The sequence below is a fragment of the Dermacentor variabilis genome, unplaced genomic scaffold, assembly GCF_050947875.1.
Source record: "Dermacentor variabilis isolate Ectoservices unplaced genomic scaffold, ASM5094787v1 scaffold_12, whole genome shotgun sequence".
NCBI classification, from domain to species: Eukaryota; Metazoa; Arthropoda; class Arachnida; order Ixodida; family Ixodidae; genus Dermacentor; species Dermacentor variabilis.
Genome location: NW_027460280.1, coordinates 31,689,634 through 31,711,646, shown reverse-complemented (window position 1 = coordinate 31,711,646; position 22,013 = coordinate 31,689,634). Strand labels below are relative to the sequence as shown.

The 22,013-nt window shown below is 46.2% G+C and overlaps 1 protein-coding gene across 1 annotated transcript in view; it reads left to right on the top strand.

Annotated features, from left to right (window-relative positions):
- LOC142566121 (uncharacterized) overlaps window positions 1-21,800 on the top strand; it is a 56,167-nt gene extending 34,367 nt beyond the window's left edge. Inside the window, exons 2-6 of the mRNA XM_075676921.1 lie at window positions 9,587-9,854; window positions 10,789-10,905; window positions 20,262-20,360; window positions 20,971-21,023; window positions 21,516-21,800. Coding sequence (XP_075533036.1) covers window positions 9,610-9,854; window positions 10,789-10,905; window positions 20,262-20,360; window positions 20,971-21,023; window positions 21,516-21,550 — 549 coding nt within the window. The 5' untranslated portion in view covers window positions 9,587-9,609 and the 3' untranslated portion in view covers window positions 21,551-21,800. The remainder of the gene's footprint in view (window positions 1-9,586; window positions 9,855-10,788; window positions 10,906-20,261; window positions 20,361-20,970; window positions 21,024-21,515) is intronic.
- The last annotated feature ends 213 nt before the right edge of the window (window positions 21,801-22,013 follow it).

Here is a 22,013-nt window from a genome sequence, read left to right as displayed (position 1 = left end):
CGAAAGCACCATTTTGAAGTGTCAAAGCAAGAATGAAGAAAGTATAATACAAAAGCAAAGAAAAATTATATTTAAGCTTCGACACCGCATAACGTGTTTTATTTATTAATTTCGAACGTAAAACAACATGCACGTATATGTTCACTGTATCCTTCGTGTGCTTCCACCCGCAGTAGTTAAGGCGTTGCGCGGCTAAGCACGAGGTTGCGAGTTCGACTCCCGGCCGCGGCGGCCGCATTTCCATGAGAGCGAAATGCAACAACGATTGTGTACTTAGATTTAGGTGCACGTTTGAAAATCACGGGCAGTGAGTGAGTGAGTGTAACAACCTTATTCAGCCCACAATAGACGCGAGTAAACTCAACGTCAGCTGCCCAAGCCCACTCGGGGTCCATCAGGTGAAACCTGACGGCCCTCTCGCGGGCCCTCTGGACTGCCACGATTTGAGAGGTCTGGTCCTGGGCTTTAATAAGCTTCATTATTTCCTCTTGCATGAAAAGGGGACCGGCGGAGGCGCAGCCCCACAGGACATGCTCGAAGTCCGCATAACCACCACATAGGGGGCATTCCGGGCTTGGGAACCGTTCAGGGCACATACATTGTGTGCAGTGCCGCGGGGCTCGCGTAACTGCTTGTTTGTAGAAGTCTGAGAGTGACTGCCTTGGCCCTGCACAGCGAGCAGTGCGACAAAGGCAGGAGTCTTCTTGAGAGATAATTATGCTTTCAGATCTCATTGTACGAGCAGAGAGGCTCGGGTCGCCCCGGAGAGGACGCGTTAGCCGACGTACGGTGAGTGAAACCTCGTGCAGCCGAGTGTGCCTCCTCGTTGGGGTTGAGTGAGGCAACCTCAATCGTTCCAAGGTGCGCAGGGAACCAGGCCAATGAGTGATGTTTGAGGTCTTTAGCATTTTGGATGATATGTAGGGCCCGGGGAGCCACCATTCCCATCTCCAAAGCCCTGATAGCGGCCTTGGAGTCTGAATAAATCGTATCATGTACACCGTCCGCTAATGCAAGAGCAATTGCAACCTGCACTGCAACGCTGGAACTAGAAGTGCGGATGGTAGCGCAGCTGAGGACTTCGGAATCACAGTCAATGACTACTGAGGAGAAGGCTTCTTCTTGAGCGTACGAAGCAGCGTCTACAAAGCATGTTCGATCCTTGTCCGAGCGGGCACTGGCAAGCAGAGCTTTACCCCTGGTTCGTCTTCGTCCTTCGTTTTAGGTCGGATGCATATTGCGTGGCATCCGGTGTATGGAAATCTTGGATCTTACGTCGTTGGGCAGCTTCACAGCGTCGGGACCGACGACCGTGGGTTTACGTCCCAGCATGCCAAGTATGACTCGGCCCGCTGAGGTACCAGAGAGTCTGACAAACTGAGAAAACTCTTTGGCTTCAACAATTTCTTCGAACGTGTTGTGGATTCCCAACTTGAGGAGGTCTTCTGTGTGCGTTCGGACGGGAAGGCCGAGGGCAAGCTTGAAGACTCTTCTGATTAGGGCATTGATAGTGTTGCGCTCCGACATGAGCCAGTTGTGCATAGCCACCTAATAAGCGAGGTGGCATAGCAGGAATGCGTGGATAATCCTGATCAGATTGTCCTCCCTGATTCCGCGGTACCTGTTGGCGATTCTTCGGATCAGACCGAGGGCGCTTTCGGTCTTGGAACAAATGCGTTTGAGGGCGGCTCCATTGGCCCCGTTAGACTCGATAAACATTCCTAGGACCCTGATAGTGTCCACCCACGGAACTCGGGAGCCGTTACCAATGAATAACGTAATGTGGCTCTCCGTTGCTGGCTTCCAGGAGCGGTGAGAACCGCCTCTGGGCCTCTTCTTGTAGAGTAAGAGCTCGGATTTAGCGGGCGAGCACCTTAGCCTGGTGGGACTGAGATACCACTCCGTCACACCGATGGCCTCTTGCAAAGCACCCTCGACCTGATTCTCAGATCCGTTGGGAAACCAGATGGTGTTGTCGTCCGCGTAGATCGTGTGGTTAATGTTGGGAATCTTGTTCAGGGCCCTCGACAAGTTGATCATGGAGATGTTGAACAGCGTCGGGTAGTCAAATTTTTTTCAGAGTACCCCGCTACCGCGTGCCTCCCAATAATATCATGGTTTTGGCTCGTAAAACCGCAGAAATTAATACAATTTTGTCTTACCTTTCGTAGCCGCGTTTACAGTCTATTCCAGTGGCTTCGCCATAGTGAGAACATTAATACGGTGCAAACTGAGTGTCTTCGGCAGATACATGTGGAAAAAAAGTGACTACATATGGATATTTGTTTGCTTAAGCTGCTCGTCTTTTCTTGAACAGCGGTCATCCACCGTAACAAAGACACGTTTTCCAAACAAGACTGAGGTTCACCGGAAGGTGGAAGTGATTGGAGAGTTGAGTGGTGTTCAAACGTGAGATGCCTGAGGCTGCAGCCAACTTTTCGACGACGGGACTCGCCCTGTTGTCGAAACGTTGGCGCTAGCCCCTGACCTTCCATGCTCCAACACCAGTCAAAACACGTTCTAATTTTAAGAGCCCTCAATGTTTGATCAGACCAAAAGATGTAAGCGGAGATTAGCATTTATTCTTCGGGGGACTCGCAGATTATTACACCGAGGCAAGTAATTCACGTGGTTGCACGTTTAAAAACGAAATTTTAGTGGAAGCGGGAAAAGTTCTACGGTGACGAGAAAGGCGAGCGCTTTGAGACGCAAGCTTGAGCAGCCTCTCCACCAGTTTTCGCAAGTTCTCTCTTCATTAGGCGCGCGGTCAAAACATTATTAGGTATTTAGCAAACTTGGCATTTCATTTGCTGAAGTTTCAGTCATCATTTAAGCTCTGTTCCTCTTTGCTGCTAACACAAGAGTGACGATGACGATTACGACAACTACGCGCCACCGTAGCGACCGCGAGACTCGTGGCATGAGCCCTGCACGTAGCGCAACTTTCGCTTTAGTTGGGTCATCCGGTATTTTTCCGCGCGGTTTACGGCCTCGGCAGTAAAATACATAACTTTTTACTGCCTTGCTTTGTGGCCCTCCTCCACTTGTTCAATATTCTGTTACATATTTATAGACTATAACACCTTAGGTTGTGCCTGAGAATACACTTGACGGCCGGTATTCCAAGGTATTCGAAGTAAATGAACTGACCAGCGCACACACAAATTACCCACATGCGAAGGTACTTGTGTAAACCTTACTTTATTAGTATTGCCCCAAGCAGCCGCAATTCACTATAGCAAAAAGTATTAACAAGAACAAGTTGCAGTCTTTATTGGCTTAAAACAAACTTACTTCGCTTGTGAACTTGAAAACTTTCGTATTCCTTGTCGTCTTGCGAGGCGTCGCTAAGTCCTGAATATATATGTACGTAGGTGCTGAAGTGTTTTTTGTAGTTGCCACTTCTTGCGGACGGGATGCAGAAACAGTAAATACCTAATAGCGTTGCAGTCAAAGGTAATCAACTTTAAACATCTGCCTCATAACGTGACTATCACGGGTCTGCACGAATGTTCACATTGAAGCTCTCAGAACGTCATTACAACAAATCCTCCAGAATTAAATTAAATTATGGGGTTTCACGTGCCAAAACCACTTTCTGATTATGAGGCACGCCGTAGTTGAGGACTCCGGAAATTTAGACCACCTGGGGTTCTTTAGCGTGCACCTAAATCTAAGTACACGGGTGTTTTCACATTTCGCCCCCATCGAAATGCGGCCGCCGTGGCCGGGATTCGATCCCGCGACCTCGTGCTCAGCAGCCCTACACCATAGCCACTGAGCAACCACGGCGGGTCAATCCTCCATAATACAGGCGTACTTCGTTTTTAGGAAGTTATGTGCTCAGGATTAGGGCTTTGACATGGTAACCATAATTTAAGATCTTCAAGGAATGTACTTGGAGGACCCATGACAACAACAAACCATAGGCTTGTATATAGACGTATTTACCGGGGGGGGGGGGCACTTACCCCATCACTGTCAAAAGTGGGGGGACCGGGGCTGAGTATGTCATTTTCTTCTCGAGGTGAAAATCATCAGTCTTTTGCTTGATTACTGGAGCCTCATAGGATGCCCCACGAAGATATTTATTTTCCAACTTGCCTAGTTACCTTTTTATGCGATCGGCAAGGAAGATGTAACTGCCAGATGGAAGTGAGGCACCTCTAAAAACATCTTCAGCAACAAAAAGAAATCGCCAAGCAACGTGTCTGAAGAAAGTGGCTCAAATCTCTACCTGCATTCAACCCCTCCAATGAGTAGCATTGCTACGATGCAAAACGTAGCAGTATCCTTTCCCGACACATTTTGGCTCAAGGTTGTTGAGGGAGATAAAACTGGTCGTTTTGTGGGCTTTTGATGGCTTTCTTTTTTGTGATGGAGTAGAAAAAAGAGGGTAGCGTTCATTAAGAAATTGAGAAAATGCGCAGGTCAGTGAGCAAGCACCGCTATAACCCTTAGAAGTAACGTTAGAAGCTAGAAGCTTCTAACGTTAGAGTACCTCTTAGAAACTAGAAGTACAGTTAGAAGTAACTGTTGTATAAGTAGTATGCAAAACTTCAAATAAACTGCTATTTATGCGTATACCTAAATACACGTGATATTGATTACTACTTTGAAAAGTTACATCAGGTATTGCATGTGTAGAATTACCCATTCTACCCTCTCCCAAACCCCTCTCCAGGGGCATTTGAGGAATAAATAAATAAATAAATTCTTTTCTTTTTTCTGTGTGGGAGCACAGAAAAATAAACATGTAGGCTAGAAATAAGGCACATTGTGCTTGCCTCTGCAATTAGAAGAGAGACGCAACGTATGCAGTATCTATGTGGTATGTAAGACTAGTTTAAATGAACTAATTTCTGTGATTCACCTAGCAATTTGTGTGATTAATTCATGGCTCCGAAAATTACATCAGTTTATTGTAGGTGTGAAATTAACCAGTTATTCTTTCTTCTGGATCGGAATACTTAAAAAAAATTAAGGAGACTGCTAACAATTAATCAGAGAAGAGGTGCATACAAGATCTGTAAAAATAAAGGTTTCTACCGATGTTATCATAAAACACAATCACCGGCCAATCATCTTATCGGAGTGGATACATCTTTAGGCAAATCATTAAAAAGAGTAGGAAAAGGCGAGGGCTCAGGAAACTGCATTGAGGTATTCTGGAGATTACAGACGATGACGTTGATTTACAGCAACCAATCTGGACAAACTGTTTTCCGCAGGTGAGATTTGAAGAGAGTCATGCAGGTATACTAGGATTACTAAAGGTGGAGTCGATCCTAATTAATAATTTAGGATGGAGAAAACTTATTGAATGCCTTTGTAAAATCTAGGAACGTAACATCGGTTTGACAGCGGCAGTTCATGGTTTCAAAAAAGTCGTGGATAATTTCGATAAGTTGAGTAACTGTGGACGGTCCACTTCGAAATCCGTGTTGCCACTGATAAAGATTATGTTCATTAAGGCATTCTATTAGATGCTTAACTAATATATGCTCAAGTAATTTAGAGCCAGTGCTCGTCAACGAAATCGGACGATAATTGGTAACACCGGAGTAACTGTTAGCCTTGTGTACAGGTGCTACATTTACGTGCTTCCACGCACTGGGGAAGGAACCCCATTTGCTGGGGTTCTTTGATAGCACGTCCAGAATAGGAGAGCGAAAAAAAAACGTCTTCTTTTAAGCCGTAAATGTAAAGTATACCAGTTCATCCAGGCATATTGCTTGTAGAACATACTCCAGTACAGGACGTTTTTTTTTTTTTACTATTAACGCAAATCTTCAACATACTTTAAATAAGCAAACTGTGGGGATCCTTACTACGCACATTAAATTTTTCGACTAGTTCTTAAATTTCAAATTATATTCGTCCTTCGTTCGTGGTGCAAAAGAGACTCGTTTTTTTTTGAGCCAGAAAAACCTGAATGTCCCAGAAAACTACTCAGACGTTCCCCAAAGAACGGTTAAGAAAAACATACATCACTTCATACAAAATTAGATTTCGGCCCTTCTTGTGCCCGATTGCTGCCCTGGGACCCGCCATGGAATACCCGTATGTTTGTTACTCAGCCTGCATGACCACGTATGCACTTGCTTATGCGAAATACATGCTAAAACACCACGAAGCACTCGATTCTATATACGTTTAGGAATCGGGAGCCTCTGTGCGCGGTATGTATGCTGCTCAAACGGAGTCGTCGGATTGAATAGCTTTATCGGACGCTTCTTTATAACCTGTACACCTTCCTGAGCTTACAGTGTCTATTTTCAAAGGTACCTTAACTCCTGGATGTCCCTTGTTTTTCCTATACCGGTGTTTATTTCAATGTATTGTGCGACAACGCCTTTTAATGTGCAACCTTTGAGAGACAAGAAGATGACACACCTTTGAGTGATGATAAGAGGTGTGCGAATACGCGAAATATTGAATACGAATAGAATAGTCTCTGCTATACGATTCTTATTTTATTGGAGAATTCACTATTCAGATTTGTCGAGCATTCGTTTCTTTCGTATATGTAGGAGTTAAACGCACTTTTTTTATTGGCTCGAGGGAGATAGAACGATCGATGTCTGGATTATTCTGAATGAATGCGCTGCAGGATAGCTGCGGTTATTGCACCGGGGACACCAGTTCCTGAGCGAGCGAACTGGGCCAATAACTTCTCAATAATTTTTACCAATTCAATAAGAATGGTTCGTTATTAGCAGTCGATTTACTAAATTGCTCCGATTTATTATTCGTATCGCTTCATCATGTTTGTATCCATTTAAAAGAATGTACCATGTTCTAGTATCACCCTGTTCTCCTTCGGCGAACACAACACTAGATGCGTCTGGTAACATGTTGTTCCCTTGTTGTTTAGTTACTCTCATTGCTGTAGTTACCCAGATAATTGAAATCAATTTATAATTTACAAGCTCCCAATTTACCAAACATATAATCGTGAACGATATTTCATTAATAAGACTGACTTCTTTTTTCTTCTTCTTTTTTACCTAATGGACTGCACGCAAGCATATTTCACGTTCCTTAGAAATGAGGAAATATTCGATATTAGATTCGATATTCGATTCGATATTCGGTGGTCCTCTTTCTAGAATATTCGTATTTGATTCGGAAATTCCGCTTATCGAACAACCCTAGTGATGATGCACATTGATGAGAACGAATAAATTTATGAAGCATTCGCACTAATTACTTTTCCGTGTGGAAAGCGGTCAGCCTCGCTGTGCGTTAGATAGATGACACACCGAACGAATGGTTTCAAACGGGAGACAAGGTAGAATTCCTGTCCCGCGATCAACACGGTTTGTAGAAGCACAGAGAGGAGAAAAGAGGTAATTCACTGCGTATCTTTGTGCGAGTATTTTATGTAAAACAGCTGAGAAATTTCACACAAACCAAGCCAGCGGACAGGCGTCCACAGTAGGGCTATGTCGCCAGGGCACTGGGGCAACAGATAAAAAATGGTCCATAGCCTCTTTTTAGCTCGTCACTATAGTGGAGGCCACCATCAAGTCGGCTATTCGAGTCCCGCTGGCAGGCGAAATACTGCAATGAATGCGGCGAGCATATGCTGAGGAGCCGCAGCCCTGCCAACAGCACTGATCTATGCGGGCCGCTTCCGATGATTCTGGCCAGCAACCGGTCGATTATAGTCGCCGTTGGCCACATAATGCGCTGAGGATACAGCTGTTCTCAAAACTGCCACTACACAGGACTTCTTTTCTAGGGCGTCGTTTCGCGCTCCTTTACGGGGGCCCACGTGAAACCCTCAGTGACAGAGCGCGCCTCACTGCCCAAAGTAGTTGCAGCACGTCCTGCTCGGTGCTCTGTTGTTCACCGTACATGCACTGTCTAAATTGACAGCACGCTAGAAGCAGACAGCAGCATCTGGAACATGCTCCGCAGCGCAGTGTCCCGGATCAACTTGGATCCCTTAATTGGTGTTCTTTAATATCAGGTGATCCGAAATCACAGCACCGACAGATCATTATGCAGTTGTTTTCTTTCTCCGCCTCAATTGGAATGATTAGATATCACGACCGCGTGTTTAAACGCCGAATGCCGTAATAAATTAGTCACTGCGTAAGGTACGTTGACCATAGGCTTCTCAGTTCTTTGCAGACTCGGTGCTCACCTTCACTTGTAGACACCAGTTGTGCCGTTCTTTCTCTGCCCGTCTCACTCGTTCTCCCAGTGCAGAGTAGCGAGACGGAGGTGCACCTGGTTTGCCGCCCCGCCTTTGCTTTTGTCTCTCTTTCGACTGAGACACTGAGCGTTCACATTTATGGTCCACGTGTAGGCATGCAGAAAAAAATAATTCCGTGGCGCTTTAGCTGTGAATGCAAGAGAAATGCTTTAACATTATGTCGCACCTCTTTGAAGTCCCAGATCCATGATTAAAACCGCGTTCACCACATTGCAAAGCACCCGCCGTGGTTGCTTGGTGGCAATGGTGTTAGGCTGCTAAGCACGAGGTCGCGGGATCAAATCCCGGCCACGGTGGCCGCATTTCGATGGGAGTGAAAACACCCGTGTACTTAGATGTAGGCGCACGTTAAGGAACCCCAGGTGGTCGAAATTTCCGGATTCCCCCGCCACGGCGTGCTTCATAATGAGATCGTGGTTCTGGCACGTAAAACCCTATAATTTAAGTTTTCAAATTGCAAAGAGTTGTTCAGGAGCTCACTCGACATGCGACCTGCCTCTTCGAGGAGCGATGTGCAACTGAAGGTGGTCCGGAACAGGCCACCGTCAGTTGCCTTATATGCATACAGGGGTTCCCACGTAACTGGAGGCAAAACTTAAAAACATGCAAGTGCCATGTAGCTGGACAGGACCAAGGTAATGAATGTCTAAGGTAATGACCAAGTGATGACCAAGATAAGACAGAACCGCGCTGCTGTCCCGTATATTCGAGGTGTGAGCGAAGCCCTAGCTCGTGTTTTTAAGAAACGCAGTGTACAAATCGCGCATGTGCCAGCAAGCAAGCTTAAAGGTGACTTGATGAACGTGGAGGATCCTCTCCCTCAGGCACGTCTTCCTGGCGAGGTATACAAGATTCAATGCGCCGATTGCGCATCTGTGTATACTGGCGAAAGCGGAAATTTTTGCAGGCGTCTCAAAGAGCACAAGAATGATGTCGCCAAAAGCCACACAGTGACAAATGCCCTCGCAGAGCATGCCGAGAAGACGGGTCACGAGATTACCTGGAACAACGCGCGTATCGTGGCCACAAAGAAAAATATGACAGCGAGGCTCAATCTCGAACCGCTAGTAATTCAAACGACAATACCACAATCAATAGATCATCTGGCACTCTAAACAACGTGTACTCCCGAAATTTGCGTCATGTGCTGAACGCTATTTAAGAGCCTTGTGCTTAGCCGACATTCCATTGTGAACAAGGGATCCGCATGGATCCCGTCATTTTATTTCTATTCTGACCTTGGTCAGTGACCTGCTTCATTTTCTAACAATGCAGGACTGCATACATTGTTTTCCACTTGGACACTCCTAATGCTAACACATTAAAAGAAACAATCGAGGCGGCCCGTTTCTTTCGCAGAAGGCACACGTCGAGCGACGACCATGGCGGCCCTGGGACGAGCCGGCCTGCTGCTGCTGGCCAGCGCGGTGCTCGTGGGCTGCGGCGGCCAGGCCGCTGACGAAAGCAGCGCACCTGCGGGGGGCGAACGCCAGCACCGGGGCTTCCAGCAGTTGCGCCTCTCGACGGCGCGCGGGTTCGGCAAGCGCGGCACACTGCCCGCCATCGCTGCCCTGCTCGGACACCACGTGGCCCTGCACAGGATCCCCGCGCCGCAGCAACCTCCCGTGTGAGCACGCGGTTCTCGCGAACGGCGATGCGAAAGGCCGTCTGATCGCGCACGCCACTAGTTCTTAACAAGTGCAGCATAGCTTCGTGTGTCCCAGCTAGCGTGGGTTAAGCTGTTTAAAAAAATGGGCTACGAGGACGGGAATAACAATGTTTTGTTAGCAGTCGCCGTGGGCACAGTGCTGAATTTTTCTGTGATAAAAGGTAGACGAAACCTGGGGCACTATGCCGACCAAAGTATTTTTTTTTTAAGTGAACAAGACGTTTTGGCTCCCACACGGGAGCTTTGTTCACAGGTAAAACACTTGTTCGCAGGTAGAACTTTTTCTGGTATCATTTCTTCGGGAATCAGTCAAAATTATTAGCCTAAATTTATACTTACTTGCACAACTGCGTAAGCTCGTACGTAAAATCGCGTGTCACATGCGAAAATATTATATGGAACAGTTCCCACATCACTACATTTCTTCCTGTTATATTTTCCGCGTAGCTGTTGCTGCTGTTATGGTTGTGTTGCTGCTATGTATGGCTGCTACTACGAGAAAGCAGCCAACAGCTAGCCATTCTCTGCGTGTTACACTGGCTGCTCGCTACGAGCGAGCAGCCAAGGTGGCAGACAGATAACTTCCTTCGTCGTTAAAAAGACCGGCAGCAGCAGAGGATCGTCTCGTTGCAACAATGTTGCACTAGACACTGTTCATCGTGCCTCGCTGAACGCTAGCTGTCGCGTATGCATGCATTGCCTCTTGTCGCTTTTCTTCTTTCTTTCCTTCATTGTATGTCCCGCCCTTCGTATCTATTCCTCTGCACCATTGCACCAATTGACTGCGCTGGGCATAATGGCGTTGCAGCCATGCTTTACGGAAGAATTTTCAGCTCACTGGACGTACCACTGGCTGACTACATTTTCTCTACCCACTTTTCCTTGTTCGCAGGATCAAGAAGGGCTTTCGTAACATGAAGATCTCGACGGCCAGAGGATTTGGCAAGCGCGCTGACTCTGACACTTCGTTTTTGCTGGAGAATGATGACTTTGACCCAATGGATTTCAAGTGAGTGCGCATAATTGAACCACCACCTACACGGAGGCTCGCGAGGAACCTTTCGAGCACTGCCCACGCTCACGTAGCAGACAGAAAGAAGCATGTCCATTGTAACCAGTGCCAGGTCTCCCACAAAAGTGCTCTTACATGGTAGCACAGATGTTCAGCTTTTATGAAACTCTTAACGCACGTTCAAACAAACTCGCATTCCCGCACTCGCCGTTATTTCAAATGCTCTTGGAAAGTTGAAGCTTGGAACTGTTGCAGGACGCCGGCAGGGTAAAATACGCAGAGGGTAGTGTATCGTTCTACAAGCTATATTTATGCGCAGATTGTGCAGAGCAGAGATTAAGTCACTAAAGGGTGTTCACTACACCACTGCACAGCATTCTATCTTCCAGGTACAAACAGTGGACAGGGTTGATTCCATTAAATATAGTAAAGCTAGCGCCATCTCCTCTCTCCTCCTCCTGCGCCGAGTTCCCCTACGCGGAGCCTTACTAGCAGACGCTCTCGGAATCAAACGCTGTCGCTACGTGTCGCTCGCGCTTTTGAGGCCGTATATTGATCGGAATTTTTTACGTTATGTCGTGACTGGCTGCCGAAGCATCAAGAGAGAACGTCTGAATCTCGTTGCGCTTGGTTGGCTCGGTTGGCTCTACTTATTCGTGCTGCCTCTCTCGTTTCAGCGCCAACGAAGCGCCAACGAGAACACAGCGTTTCAGCAGCGTCTCAGCAATACCGCACTCAGCCACTTTCGCAGATCGCTTTTCAAGATACAGCGTCTCTCTTCAACGCTAAGTAAACGTTGAGAACACAAAGCACGAAGCTATAACAGCAGTCGGCACTCTTTGTCGGCATCTCAGATCACTTTGAAGGTACGGTCACCGCACCGTCACCGCTTCGTAACGTATGGCGATACATACACTGATCCAAACAGAGACAACGCGATGGAATGTATGACTTAGTCGGCAAAAAGCACGTGCGCTTGACGACGTCATTATTGAAGTCGGCCACGAAAGTTGCAAATAAACGCAGCGCGAACATGCGGCACTTAGGAGAGTGAAAAAATTTCCATGCCTTTCCACTCCGTGAAGAAGGATGACCAGCGAAGCTGTGTATGTGCACGGCTCCTTAATGGCGAACTGCACCTCCGCCTCGGGTCGGCCCGGCAATGCACTATCTTCGGGATCGGCCCATGTATGGGGAGTGCTTAACGTCTGCTTCACCTCCGTCGCGGGTCGACCCGGCATTGCACTATCGCCGGGATCGACCCACGTATGGGAAATTTTTTGCTTACAACAACGACATGAAAATTTCCTTGGACGGTAGATGTATACAGCTTCGCTGTAAAACTAACCAAGCCACATAGAACAAGTGGCAGCATATGAGATTAGTGATGAGCGAAGAATCGCTCGCTTACCTCACAGAGCCGGGACCATTGCGCTGGGCTGAAATCAGCCCGGCTGACTTTTTGAAACCAGACCTTCCTCCGCGCCACGTCTCGCTTCGCGGATAAAATCCGGAAGAGTCGCTTGCCGTGAGTTTCACGTGTGGTACATCCGAAGGTACAGCAACACGGAATCGCGAAAACGGAGCTACGTCACAAAATCACAAATGAGGCGCCAAACGTGGCATCTGCGTACGCCGCTCACAATGTTTGACACCTGGATGGCAGCGGTAGCAACAACAATCTAAAAAAAAAAAAAGCGCGTGACGGCGTTTGGTTAATGGGAGGGCCAAGCGTCGACGTAAAGCGCAAAGGTGGAGGGCGGCAGCAATCTTCAAAGATAGCCCTACTTTTGTTTTTATTAAGGGATTTTAGACAGGGTGGGTGGTGAGCGCCGCACGCCGCACGACAGTCGAGAACATGCGCGTATGAGCAGCATGCCTTTCGTCTGAGTTGTCAAGCATTTTTTTATTGCGCAAGCATTCTTTGGCGAGTGCCCCGGAGAAACCGTGTTTGTCCCTTAACGCATTGTACTGGGAAATAAGAGTGTAATCGGCAAGTTAAGGACATTTAATCCTTATTATAGTGTAACTAGAGATGATTGGTAGCTTCAGAATCGATGAAAGATCGAAAATATATTAATGTACAACAAAATAAATTCGAAAGCAAAAACGTTGGCGAGGGTGAGTTTCGTACCTACGACCCCACGCTCAGAAGCTGAGTGCCTTACACACTGGGCGTACACCTAGGCTCCAGAAGATTAGTATATCTGAACCATATGAATGTGCTGTACCAGCGGTACAAAACAAATGTCAAAGGAGAACAAATTCTATGAAGGCTTTGGTGAAAGATTTGGTGATGGTGGAATAAAAGCCATCTCTAGGCCAACATGTACAGCCGACTTAGAGCATCACAAACATAAGGAAAATTCCGATTTCGCGAAAATTTAATGCCAAACGCGCCACATTCCCGATGCGTTTCGGTGGTCACGGGATAGGCCTTCCGTTGGGGCGTTCCTTCACCGACCGAAATGCCATGTCTAAGGGCTTATGCGCTTCACGTCGCGCAAGAGTTGATAAGGATGATAAGGAGTGATGAGGTGTTATATGGGTCTTATTACTGCTAATAATGGTTCAACGTGCATGGCTAAGGTGCTAAAAAGCGATAAGGGCTTATAATATTCGGAGCAATTCTGATAAGGTTAAGAAGCACATATAGCCTTTGATAAGGGTCGCGTCAAGTCCGATGAGATTGATAAGGACCGATAAAAGTTGATAGGGGTCTCATCCCGTCCGATAAGGGTGACAATGACAGATAAGAATTGATAACGGTCGGACCTAGTCCGATAAAGTTGATAACGACTGATAAGGGGTGATAAGGGGCCATACTGGTCAGATCAAGTTTCATAACATTGATAACGAAATCGAGCTGCGTGGAGATGATTAAGTGGCACAATAATTAGCATATCATCATCATTTATTGTCCCTTAAGGACCCCTTTCAGAGTCGATAAGTCCCCTTTCAGGTTGATATTAGCAATAAGTAGCAATAAAAAACTCCCAGAGGAGTTTCTGCGTGATTTCTTCCTCCAAATGAAGGATACTGGACGTGAGATAGGTCATACATAAACTATATACTCTTTTCGCGGTGATCACGTGGTGACCCAGCCATTGCTTGCCTCGGCGGCCTCCGTTGTGTCTGTGTTTGCAATGAAAGTACGTGACGCTCGGTGCGGATCATCAAACCTCTGTTTCGAGGGACATCGTAGACGGTGACTGGGTGGACGCCAGGAAGCTTGGGCAACAGCTTTAGAGGAGATGTAAAAGTGCTTTCAGAGCTCATAAAACTTTATCCAAAGGAGTGAGCAACGTATATGGTGCTTGTTCAAAAGCGGGGCTAAAAGTATTCCAAGCTATCTAAACTTCCCGCTCATGAATTGAGTCAGAATCAGTGTGTTTTGCTCTTCTTTCTTTATTTGGCAAAAACTTTAAATTAGAATTAAAATAAATTATGAGGTTTTACGTGCCAAAACTTTGATCTAATTATTAGGCACGCCCTAGTGGGGGACTCCGGGAATTTGGACCACCGGGGGTTATTGAACGTGCACCTAACTCTAAGTACACGGGTGTTTTCGCATTTCGCCCCCGTCGAAATGCGGCCGCCGTGGCCGGCATTGGATCCCGTGACTTCGTGCTTAGCAGCTCGGCAAAAAACTTTGAAGCAGAGGTTTGTCACGTTTTGGACTCAGTAAAGTTCCTCAGTGCGCTATCTGATTTTTTTCAACCTAACGCTCGCCGGTGTGCTCAGTTGCGATATATTTGTTTTTGCGTGCAAGTCTTGGAACGTAGCTGTTCTGTACTTTGTAATAGCTTCGAGCAAAGATGTATTAGCGCTAGTAACTCGCTTACTTCTGCGGACCGTCATGAAACATTCATCTTCGACCATTCGTGTGCTGTCGGTGTAATCGCCGTCACGCATACTTCGGCGCATTTGGTGTGCGCCCATTCACTTATTCTTGACACGCTGGCAATAGAGTGTGCATAAGTTTGCGTGCGAGTTGGGGTAGATGTGTGTAGACAACACGCACGAAATTTACTGTGCCAGGAAGCGGCGCTACTCCCTTTGCCATTCTTTGTCGCTGCTTACTCTTGCCGACGTTTCGGAGTTGAAGTCCTTTCTTTGGAGGTTCGCGATACAACACTGGTGGATGAGTGTTTTTTTTTTACCCTTGAGGAGAGCCATGCATCGCTAATTCCCGGCAACAGAGGCTCTTCGTATGCAGCAGCGGTCCGTGAACTTGGTCACACAGATTCATTCAGTTCCTTAATATGCCAGTTACTACTATTTTTACAGCCAACTACTGCACGGCTTCAATCCACCGCTCCACATTTTGCAGCATGAATGGAGCACAGTGCGTTAGCGCAAACCCAGTTGCATTTACGGCAGCCGATTGCACAGAAACAGGGTAGAAGCGGTAATGGTTTCGTATCTGTTCGCTTTCGCTGAGGCGTGCGGCGCGCCGGCGAAAGCGCCCTCTCTTTGCTCAAGAACAAACTGCTCTGCGAAAAGGGTCAATAGTTCTGCCTTCCACTACTTTTGAAAGTACCTCATTTTAGCAGTAGAACCTTAAAAAAACATTATACAAGAGATGTACCACAAGAACTCCTCCGCGGTTCGGCCTCACGTAAAAATTTGGTGCAGTATGACGCATTTTAGTTCGGTCACCTGGGCGGCGTTAGGAGCCTTCTGCTTCGCTGTCGACCTCGAAGAGAAAATGAGAGTAAAGGCAAATAATTGCGTGGCAGGTTCGTGTTAAAAGCATCCTTGCGATGGAGCCCAGAATCGCATTTTTAAGCTGACCATTCTGACCACTACAGAATGATTGCACAAGGCTAAGGTCAATATGCGGTTTTAGCTGAGCGTCGTTTGCGGCCCGCTTCGCTCATATTTTATGCGCACAGACACTGAAAAGAACTGCGTTCACTTCACATTTTTTATAAGTTGTCTTCCAGGGAGGCGAGCGACGCGCAGTTAGGCTGCAAAATTGCGAAGCCAGGTGAACGCATCGTGGCGCTCCGCTCAAGAATCTTGGCAGCGGAGGGAAGGCGTTCTGGCTTCAGCTGCTGGCACGAGCGTTGTGCACACGCACACTTACGTTCCAGCATGCCGAGCAGCTGTGCGCTAGCACTCATCTGAGATGAGCGGACAGCAAACTCAAGCTAAAGCCATCTAATAATTTCGCCGCTGACAAACGCCGACGGATTTCCGTCGGTCTCGTGTGCACATTGAGACCCGACGCCTAAAACATTGCTGAATCGGTCAGTAGCTGGGAACTTTGGCGCTATCACACACTATAGCAGTAACGTGGGCACCTGTATATTGATTTGTAACGTAATTCACCGTATACACGAGCACACGTGTCTCGCAAGAACACCTCGGTGTTGTATTTCTGTAAATCTAATGCCTCGAACTTAACATCGCGCAGTGAAGAACGACATGTTCGCTTTTGTTGCCATTGATAAATGGCTGCTAGACGCTAGAAGTAAAGCTTAGCTTTAAAAAGGTGCCCTTGAAACATTGGAATATTTCGCAGTCCGAACCGTTTTACACGTCGCGACAGACATACCATGCTCACTATGCTATCTCACTTCCTCCTGTTCCTTTTCATGTAGTTCCTTCCAAGATATCTAAGCTGCCTCTACCAGCCCGGATACAATTCACTGTTTGCAAGTCTGGCCTTCAAAATTTTCCTGGCCCCTTGCTGTTTGGCTTATCTGCATACTGACTGTTGCTGCGGTAGTGCACGCTTTACAGGCAGTTGTACTGCTTCGGTCATCACGCGCGTCTTTTACCACAGCTTCACCTCGTGCTACGTTTTGTGTTTATATACGTACAAATAGTTACGTTCATCCGAACGCAAAGTTCCCGCGGGCTACGCTACAGGGTCGTACGAGGACGACCCTGTAGTCCTCGTACTTGAATCGCATCGGCTCAATGTGGCGAAAAAAGTATTCTTGTCCTTCAGGCTATGCGTGCAATGACACATTTCAACATTCTAAATTGTTGTAACGTCAGCATCGCGATCTGTAAACTGGCGTTGAAACACCCCCTTTTGTGAATATTTTATCACACAGGCAACAAACTGAAATTCAGACGAGGAAATAGGTTCTTCTCACCTAATCGCACATTGCGCACACAGCGATATCGTTTCTGGCGGCCGAATTTTAACGCGATAGCGTTAAGGGCCCCGTGTCGCAAAAAACCCGGCGTCGGCGTCCAGCGTCGACCACCGTCTCGTGAATAATTATTCCGAACCACGCATACCCAACTACGCAGGCCATCCACGTAGCGCAAAAAAGTTACGGAACTAATTGAATTTCTCAAAGTAAAATGCATCAGAAAAATCGTAAAGTGCGACTTACACACAAAATTCAGACATGATAGCGTCGGATTGCAATTTGAATACACGAGAAACCATAATTCTGCTACGCGGAAACTCAAACACAAACCCCTTTTAACGCTATAGCATTTTCCAGCTGCCATTTGAGGTCTGTCTTAGTAGGAACGGCACGGCCCCCTCGGTTCCTTGCACACCATCAAAAAAAGAACCAGATAGCTCACCTTCGTGCATAGCGTTCGCCGCCAGCGTTACCCGGTGAACATTACGGTTGCACAAGCTTCAGTTGCCGGGAAGCGTGAGAACCTCTCGAGGATCTTTGAATTCTATCGCGTTCCACTCTTAAGAGGAAGCTTTAGCTCGGGTGCTCCTATCTAAATACATGTAAAAGGAGAATTCGTTTTTCTCGGCAACTACTGCACTAAATTAGACGAGGTTTGTTGCATTTAAAAGAAAAACTTAAAATATAGTGTCTGTTGGTGTTGAATGTTTTATTTAGGTCGTCAATTTTTTATTAAAAATTGGCAAAGTTGAAATTTTTCAGAAAACGAAACTATAAAGTTTACAACGCTGTAACTCGGCAATGAAAACCGATATCACAATTATGTGAATTTCATCTAATAGTACATCGAAAGCGGACACAATTTATATGTTACGCATGAATCTCAAAAAAGTAAGTAATAAGGAAATACAGCTCCTGCTGAACCCTTGTACACAATGTAACAATTTCACTTAAGATATAAAATGGCATATCAAATTTGTCCGCTTTCAATGATCTAGTGGATGCCATTTACAGAACCGCGATATCAGTCCTTAACGTAGAGCTATTCATTTATAAAGTTCGTGGTTCTGTTTTTATTTTTCAAGGTTTAGAATATTTGAAAATCTTTTTAACAAATTTGTGCCCGAAATCGAAATTTCGCTTCCAACAGTCACTAGAGGTTAACTTTCTCTCTCAAGTGCAACAAACTTAATTAAAATTGATCCATGGGTTATCTCAGAAAAACCTTCTTGCGTTTTACATGTATTTGAATAGGCCGCGTTGGAGTTAGGCCCGAGCTAAAGTTTCCTCTTAAAGGCGAAGAAGCTTAAGCGTCCTGCAATTTTTTTCAAAAAGGCAATCACAAAGTGTAGCATTCGTTCTCATACCGTCGTCTGGATGTCGTCGCGGTCGTTCCATCGTCATTATGGTAACTTCTGCATCCGACTCTCGTCATGCAGTCGTCGTCATATCGTTGTCGTTACGTCATTGCCGTCATGCTGTCATTTCACCATCGTCATCGCTTCAGTATCGTCACTTCATTGTCGTCATGCCGTCATCGCAATACCACCTTCGTCGATCAATTGAAGTGATTCATTGTTCGTGATTCTATCGTAACCGTGCTGTCGTAATTGAATCGTGATTAAGCCGCCGTCGTCATTTGCGTCGTCGTCACACAAACGCTATTGTCGTACCATTGTTGTACCGTCGTCATCGTGTCATCTTGGTCGTGCCATCGTCGTCATTATAGTTTCTTCATCCGGTTGTCGTCACGCCATCATCGTCATACAGTCGTCATCTCATTGTCCCCATGTCGTCGTCGTCACTCTTCGTTATTCCATCGTCATCAAGTAAAAATCGGTATCTCATTGTCGCCATGCCGTCGCCGTTATACACCATGTCGTTCGATCAATATCATTCCTTCTTCTTCATTCCCTCGTCACTTTGTCGACATCATACAGTCGCCGTCATGCCTCCATGCTCATGTGCGACCTTGGGAAGCGAGTGCCATTGCAAAGTGGGACGATATCGCATATGTGGCATATGGCCGAGGCAACGAAAGCCTCAGAATTACCACGACACGTGTTAAATAAACGTGAATTCATCAATAAGGTCTGTCACTACATTGCTCGACTGCTGTTTGCATTACAGTCGACAGTCATTGTGAGATGAGTTCTGCCGCAATTTTTTTATTCGACTGCATTTTTATCACGTGTCACGCCAAGTGGCAGAATGGAGCGATGATGGTGGCGCGACAGCATGTGAACCAATGACGAAGGGTGAGAATATGGAAGAAGAATCTTTACAAAAGCTAGTTTTGTGATAACGCGAAAGTGAGTTCGTTGGATTGATTCTGGCACATATATGTTACATTGTCGCTCACTGATTCTTTTGCGCACAGAAACCTATTTCACTACTTGGGTAATCGCGGTAAATTTGAATTTTGCAATCTTACTTTTGTAGAAATGAACGTTACGGTATGTAGCGTGCTGGTGTACCTCTCAAACTGAGCTAAATGTCCAGAATTTCTAGGAATGGAGCAAGTTTAGTTCTGATAGTCTCGGTGAAATTAATGCGTCGCTCAGATTTACATGCAGGCGTTTTTATTCCAGCAGCAGGACCCAGTTTCCAGACCACACTTTTAGACGTGCGTGCCTGCTCTTATAGGCACTCGTTGTCACGTCGACTGCATGTAAAGTGCAGCTCTATTATTTTTTTTCATTAAGCGTAAAAATCCAAGATGCTAAGTGAAAGCCGTAAGTTCTCAAGAGCAGGTTCTCGATGGCCAGCACGTTTGTATTGTTGGCTTTCACGATTATCCGGCACTTGTCCCAACGAACCGTCCTTGCGTACGGACTGCTATATGGCAAGTTTTTCAAAAATATACCCTTTTGCGAGCCGCTACCACGCTTGTAAAACGTAATAAGGACATGCGATTGACTCTGATTCACTATACGACCGACAGCAAATCAGGCCGTGTAGCCTGAGCAATCCCGTGTACAATGCGCACGTTTCTGAGCACAATCTAAAGTTGTTGGTGCTCCGCCTACCCAGAACCAATTTAATAATTTCTGAGAACCTTCTCATTCTCGCGGTGTTCTAACTAGTCCTTTCCCTAAAAGGAATTTAGCACAGAGCCACGCGATAAGCGCAATGTTTATTCTTACAAGAGCGTTGTGTGGTTCGGAAAGTTAGACTGACTGGCTTATACCTACTGACGGACTCGCTGAAGAGATTGTTCATTTTTATGTCGTACAGAAGCAAACGGGACATCCGGAGAATCAGCCTATCGACAGCCAGAGGATTTGGCAAAAGATTAAGCCCTGCGTCGTCCGACGAGTCCTATCAGAGCGCAGGGTAAGAAAGGACGCATACTACAGCTGCTTCCTTTTAATGCTCCAGAATAATTCCCCTTTACCCCAACTACTTCGACGTTCCCATAGAAATCACTATCATATTATCAAGCAGTGTCTTTCTTTTTTTCTTTTTTATCGGTGCAAAAATTTTGCGAATAAGGACTGCGGATGTGCACCTTTCTTTCTTTCTTGCTCTCTCTCTCTCTCTCTCTCTCCTTGTCACGTTCATGAAATATTTTGTTTTCTTTTTGACGCTGTTCAATGCACCTGTTGCAAAAGAGTTAAGAAATTAATGGACAGTTTTCAAACTAAAACATGTTATCGCATACAACCGAAGATCTGCGCTCATACTGAATTTGTTCAAGTGAATTCTTGTACTCCCTAAATGATAAATCTGTTGTCCGCCAATGCCCTATTTTGGATAACAAGAATGCACATCCGCTTGGGACACGCGAACTCGCGGTCGCATGAGGCGACCGTATGTCAATTTGATTAACATTCGCACGATGGGTGACTAGGGTGGCTGAAGTAAACGTGCGAGAGCCTTCTTGTTCCATTTTGAAATGCCTGTGCAAATGTCTCCCCGCCCCCCCCCCCCGTGCCCCCCACAGGCAGCCTGCAACCACTTGGCTAGCGGAGGAGATAGCCAAAGGCGACCTGAATGGTGAGTACACAACCAGAAGCTGTCCACTTGTCAGAGAGAAGCTATATCTACTGATAAGCAATGACCTTGAAACTTACGCACTCCACTATAAACGCTGAGATGTTGCCTCTGGAAACTTTCGTGAACATTTCAGGAGTAAATACGTCATACATCAAGAAAAGGTACAACATCCGATGAGAGAAGCTGAGACAAAGTTAATTCGTGCAGATGTAGACATTGTCGATTGCCTCGTTGTCGCTCGCCACTGTGTCCACGCACATCAAAGACAGTCAAGCAACACACGTCACGTTTTGTATTCACTTTTGTTGCCGGTGGTGTGCCTTGTTAGGGCAGTGGTATCTAACTAGACCTTGATCCCTACAGACTGGGAGTTCAAAACCCCAAAAGAGATACCTAATCAACGAATTAACGATCATCAACAGGTTGCGCTGATGTGGATAATCTTAGTATTTCTTCTGTGAGCCAATTTTGATGCTCGTTTTCCTTTTTCAGATGACGGACCTGTCTACCAGGACGCCCCCTTCTAGACGTTACTTTATGTTAAAACATCACCAACGGGTTCCGGCTTGAGTATCGGTGGTTTCTCGCCAGACCTCTGAAGACACAGCTGTACATACACAAAATAAATGATCGCTCAAACGCAAATGCTGCAGAAAACAGCTGCCAGAATAATCATCCGCGGAGCCGTAAAACAAGCAACGTCACGGAGCTCGTAGCTCCTCGTACTGTTGTGTACAATCATTGCTTTCAAATAAATCTAGAGAACTTGTTACCTGAACAGTGGGTGTGAAAAGAAAGAGCGTTACTAGTACCTTGTGCACCTGTAGGTCATCATCTTCAAGGTCATCCCATACAAACGACAGTGGATCATATTTATATCACCCTGTGACTTGAGTCGCCGGACTGACGAACGCATGGCCCAGTGAAAATAAGCCGAGTAAAACTAAAGGTTAGGTCTTACCAATCAAATGCAGCTGGTATTTCGTGCGC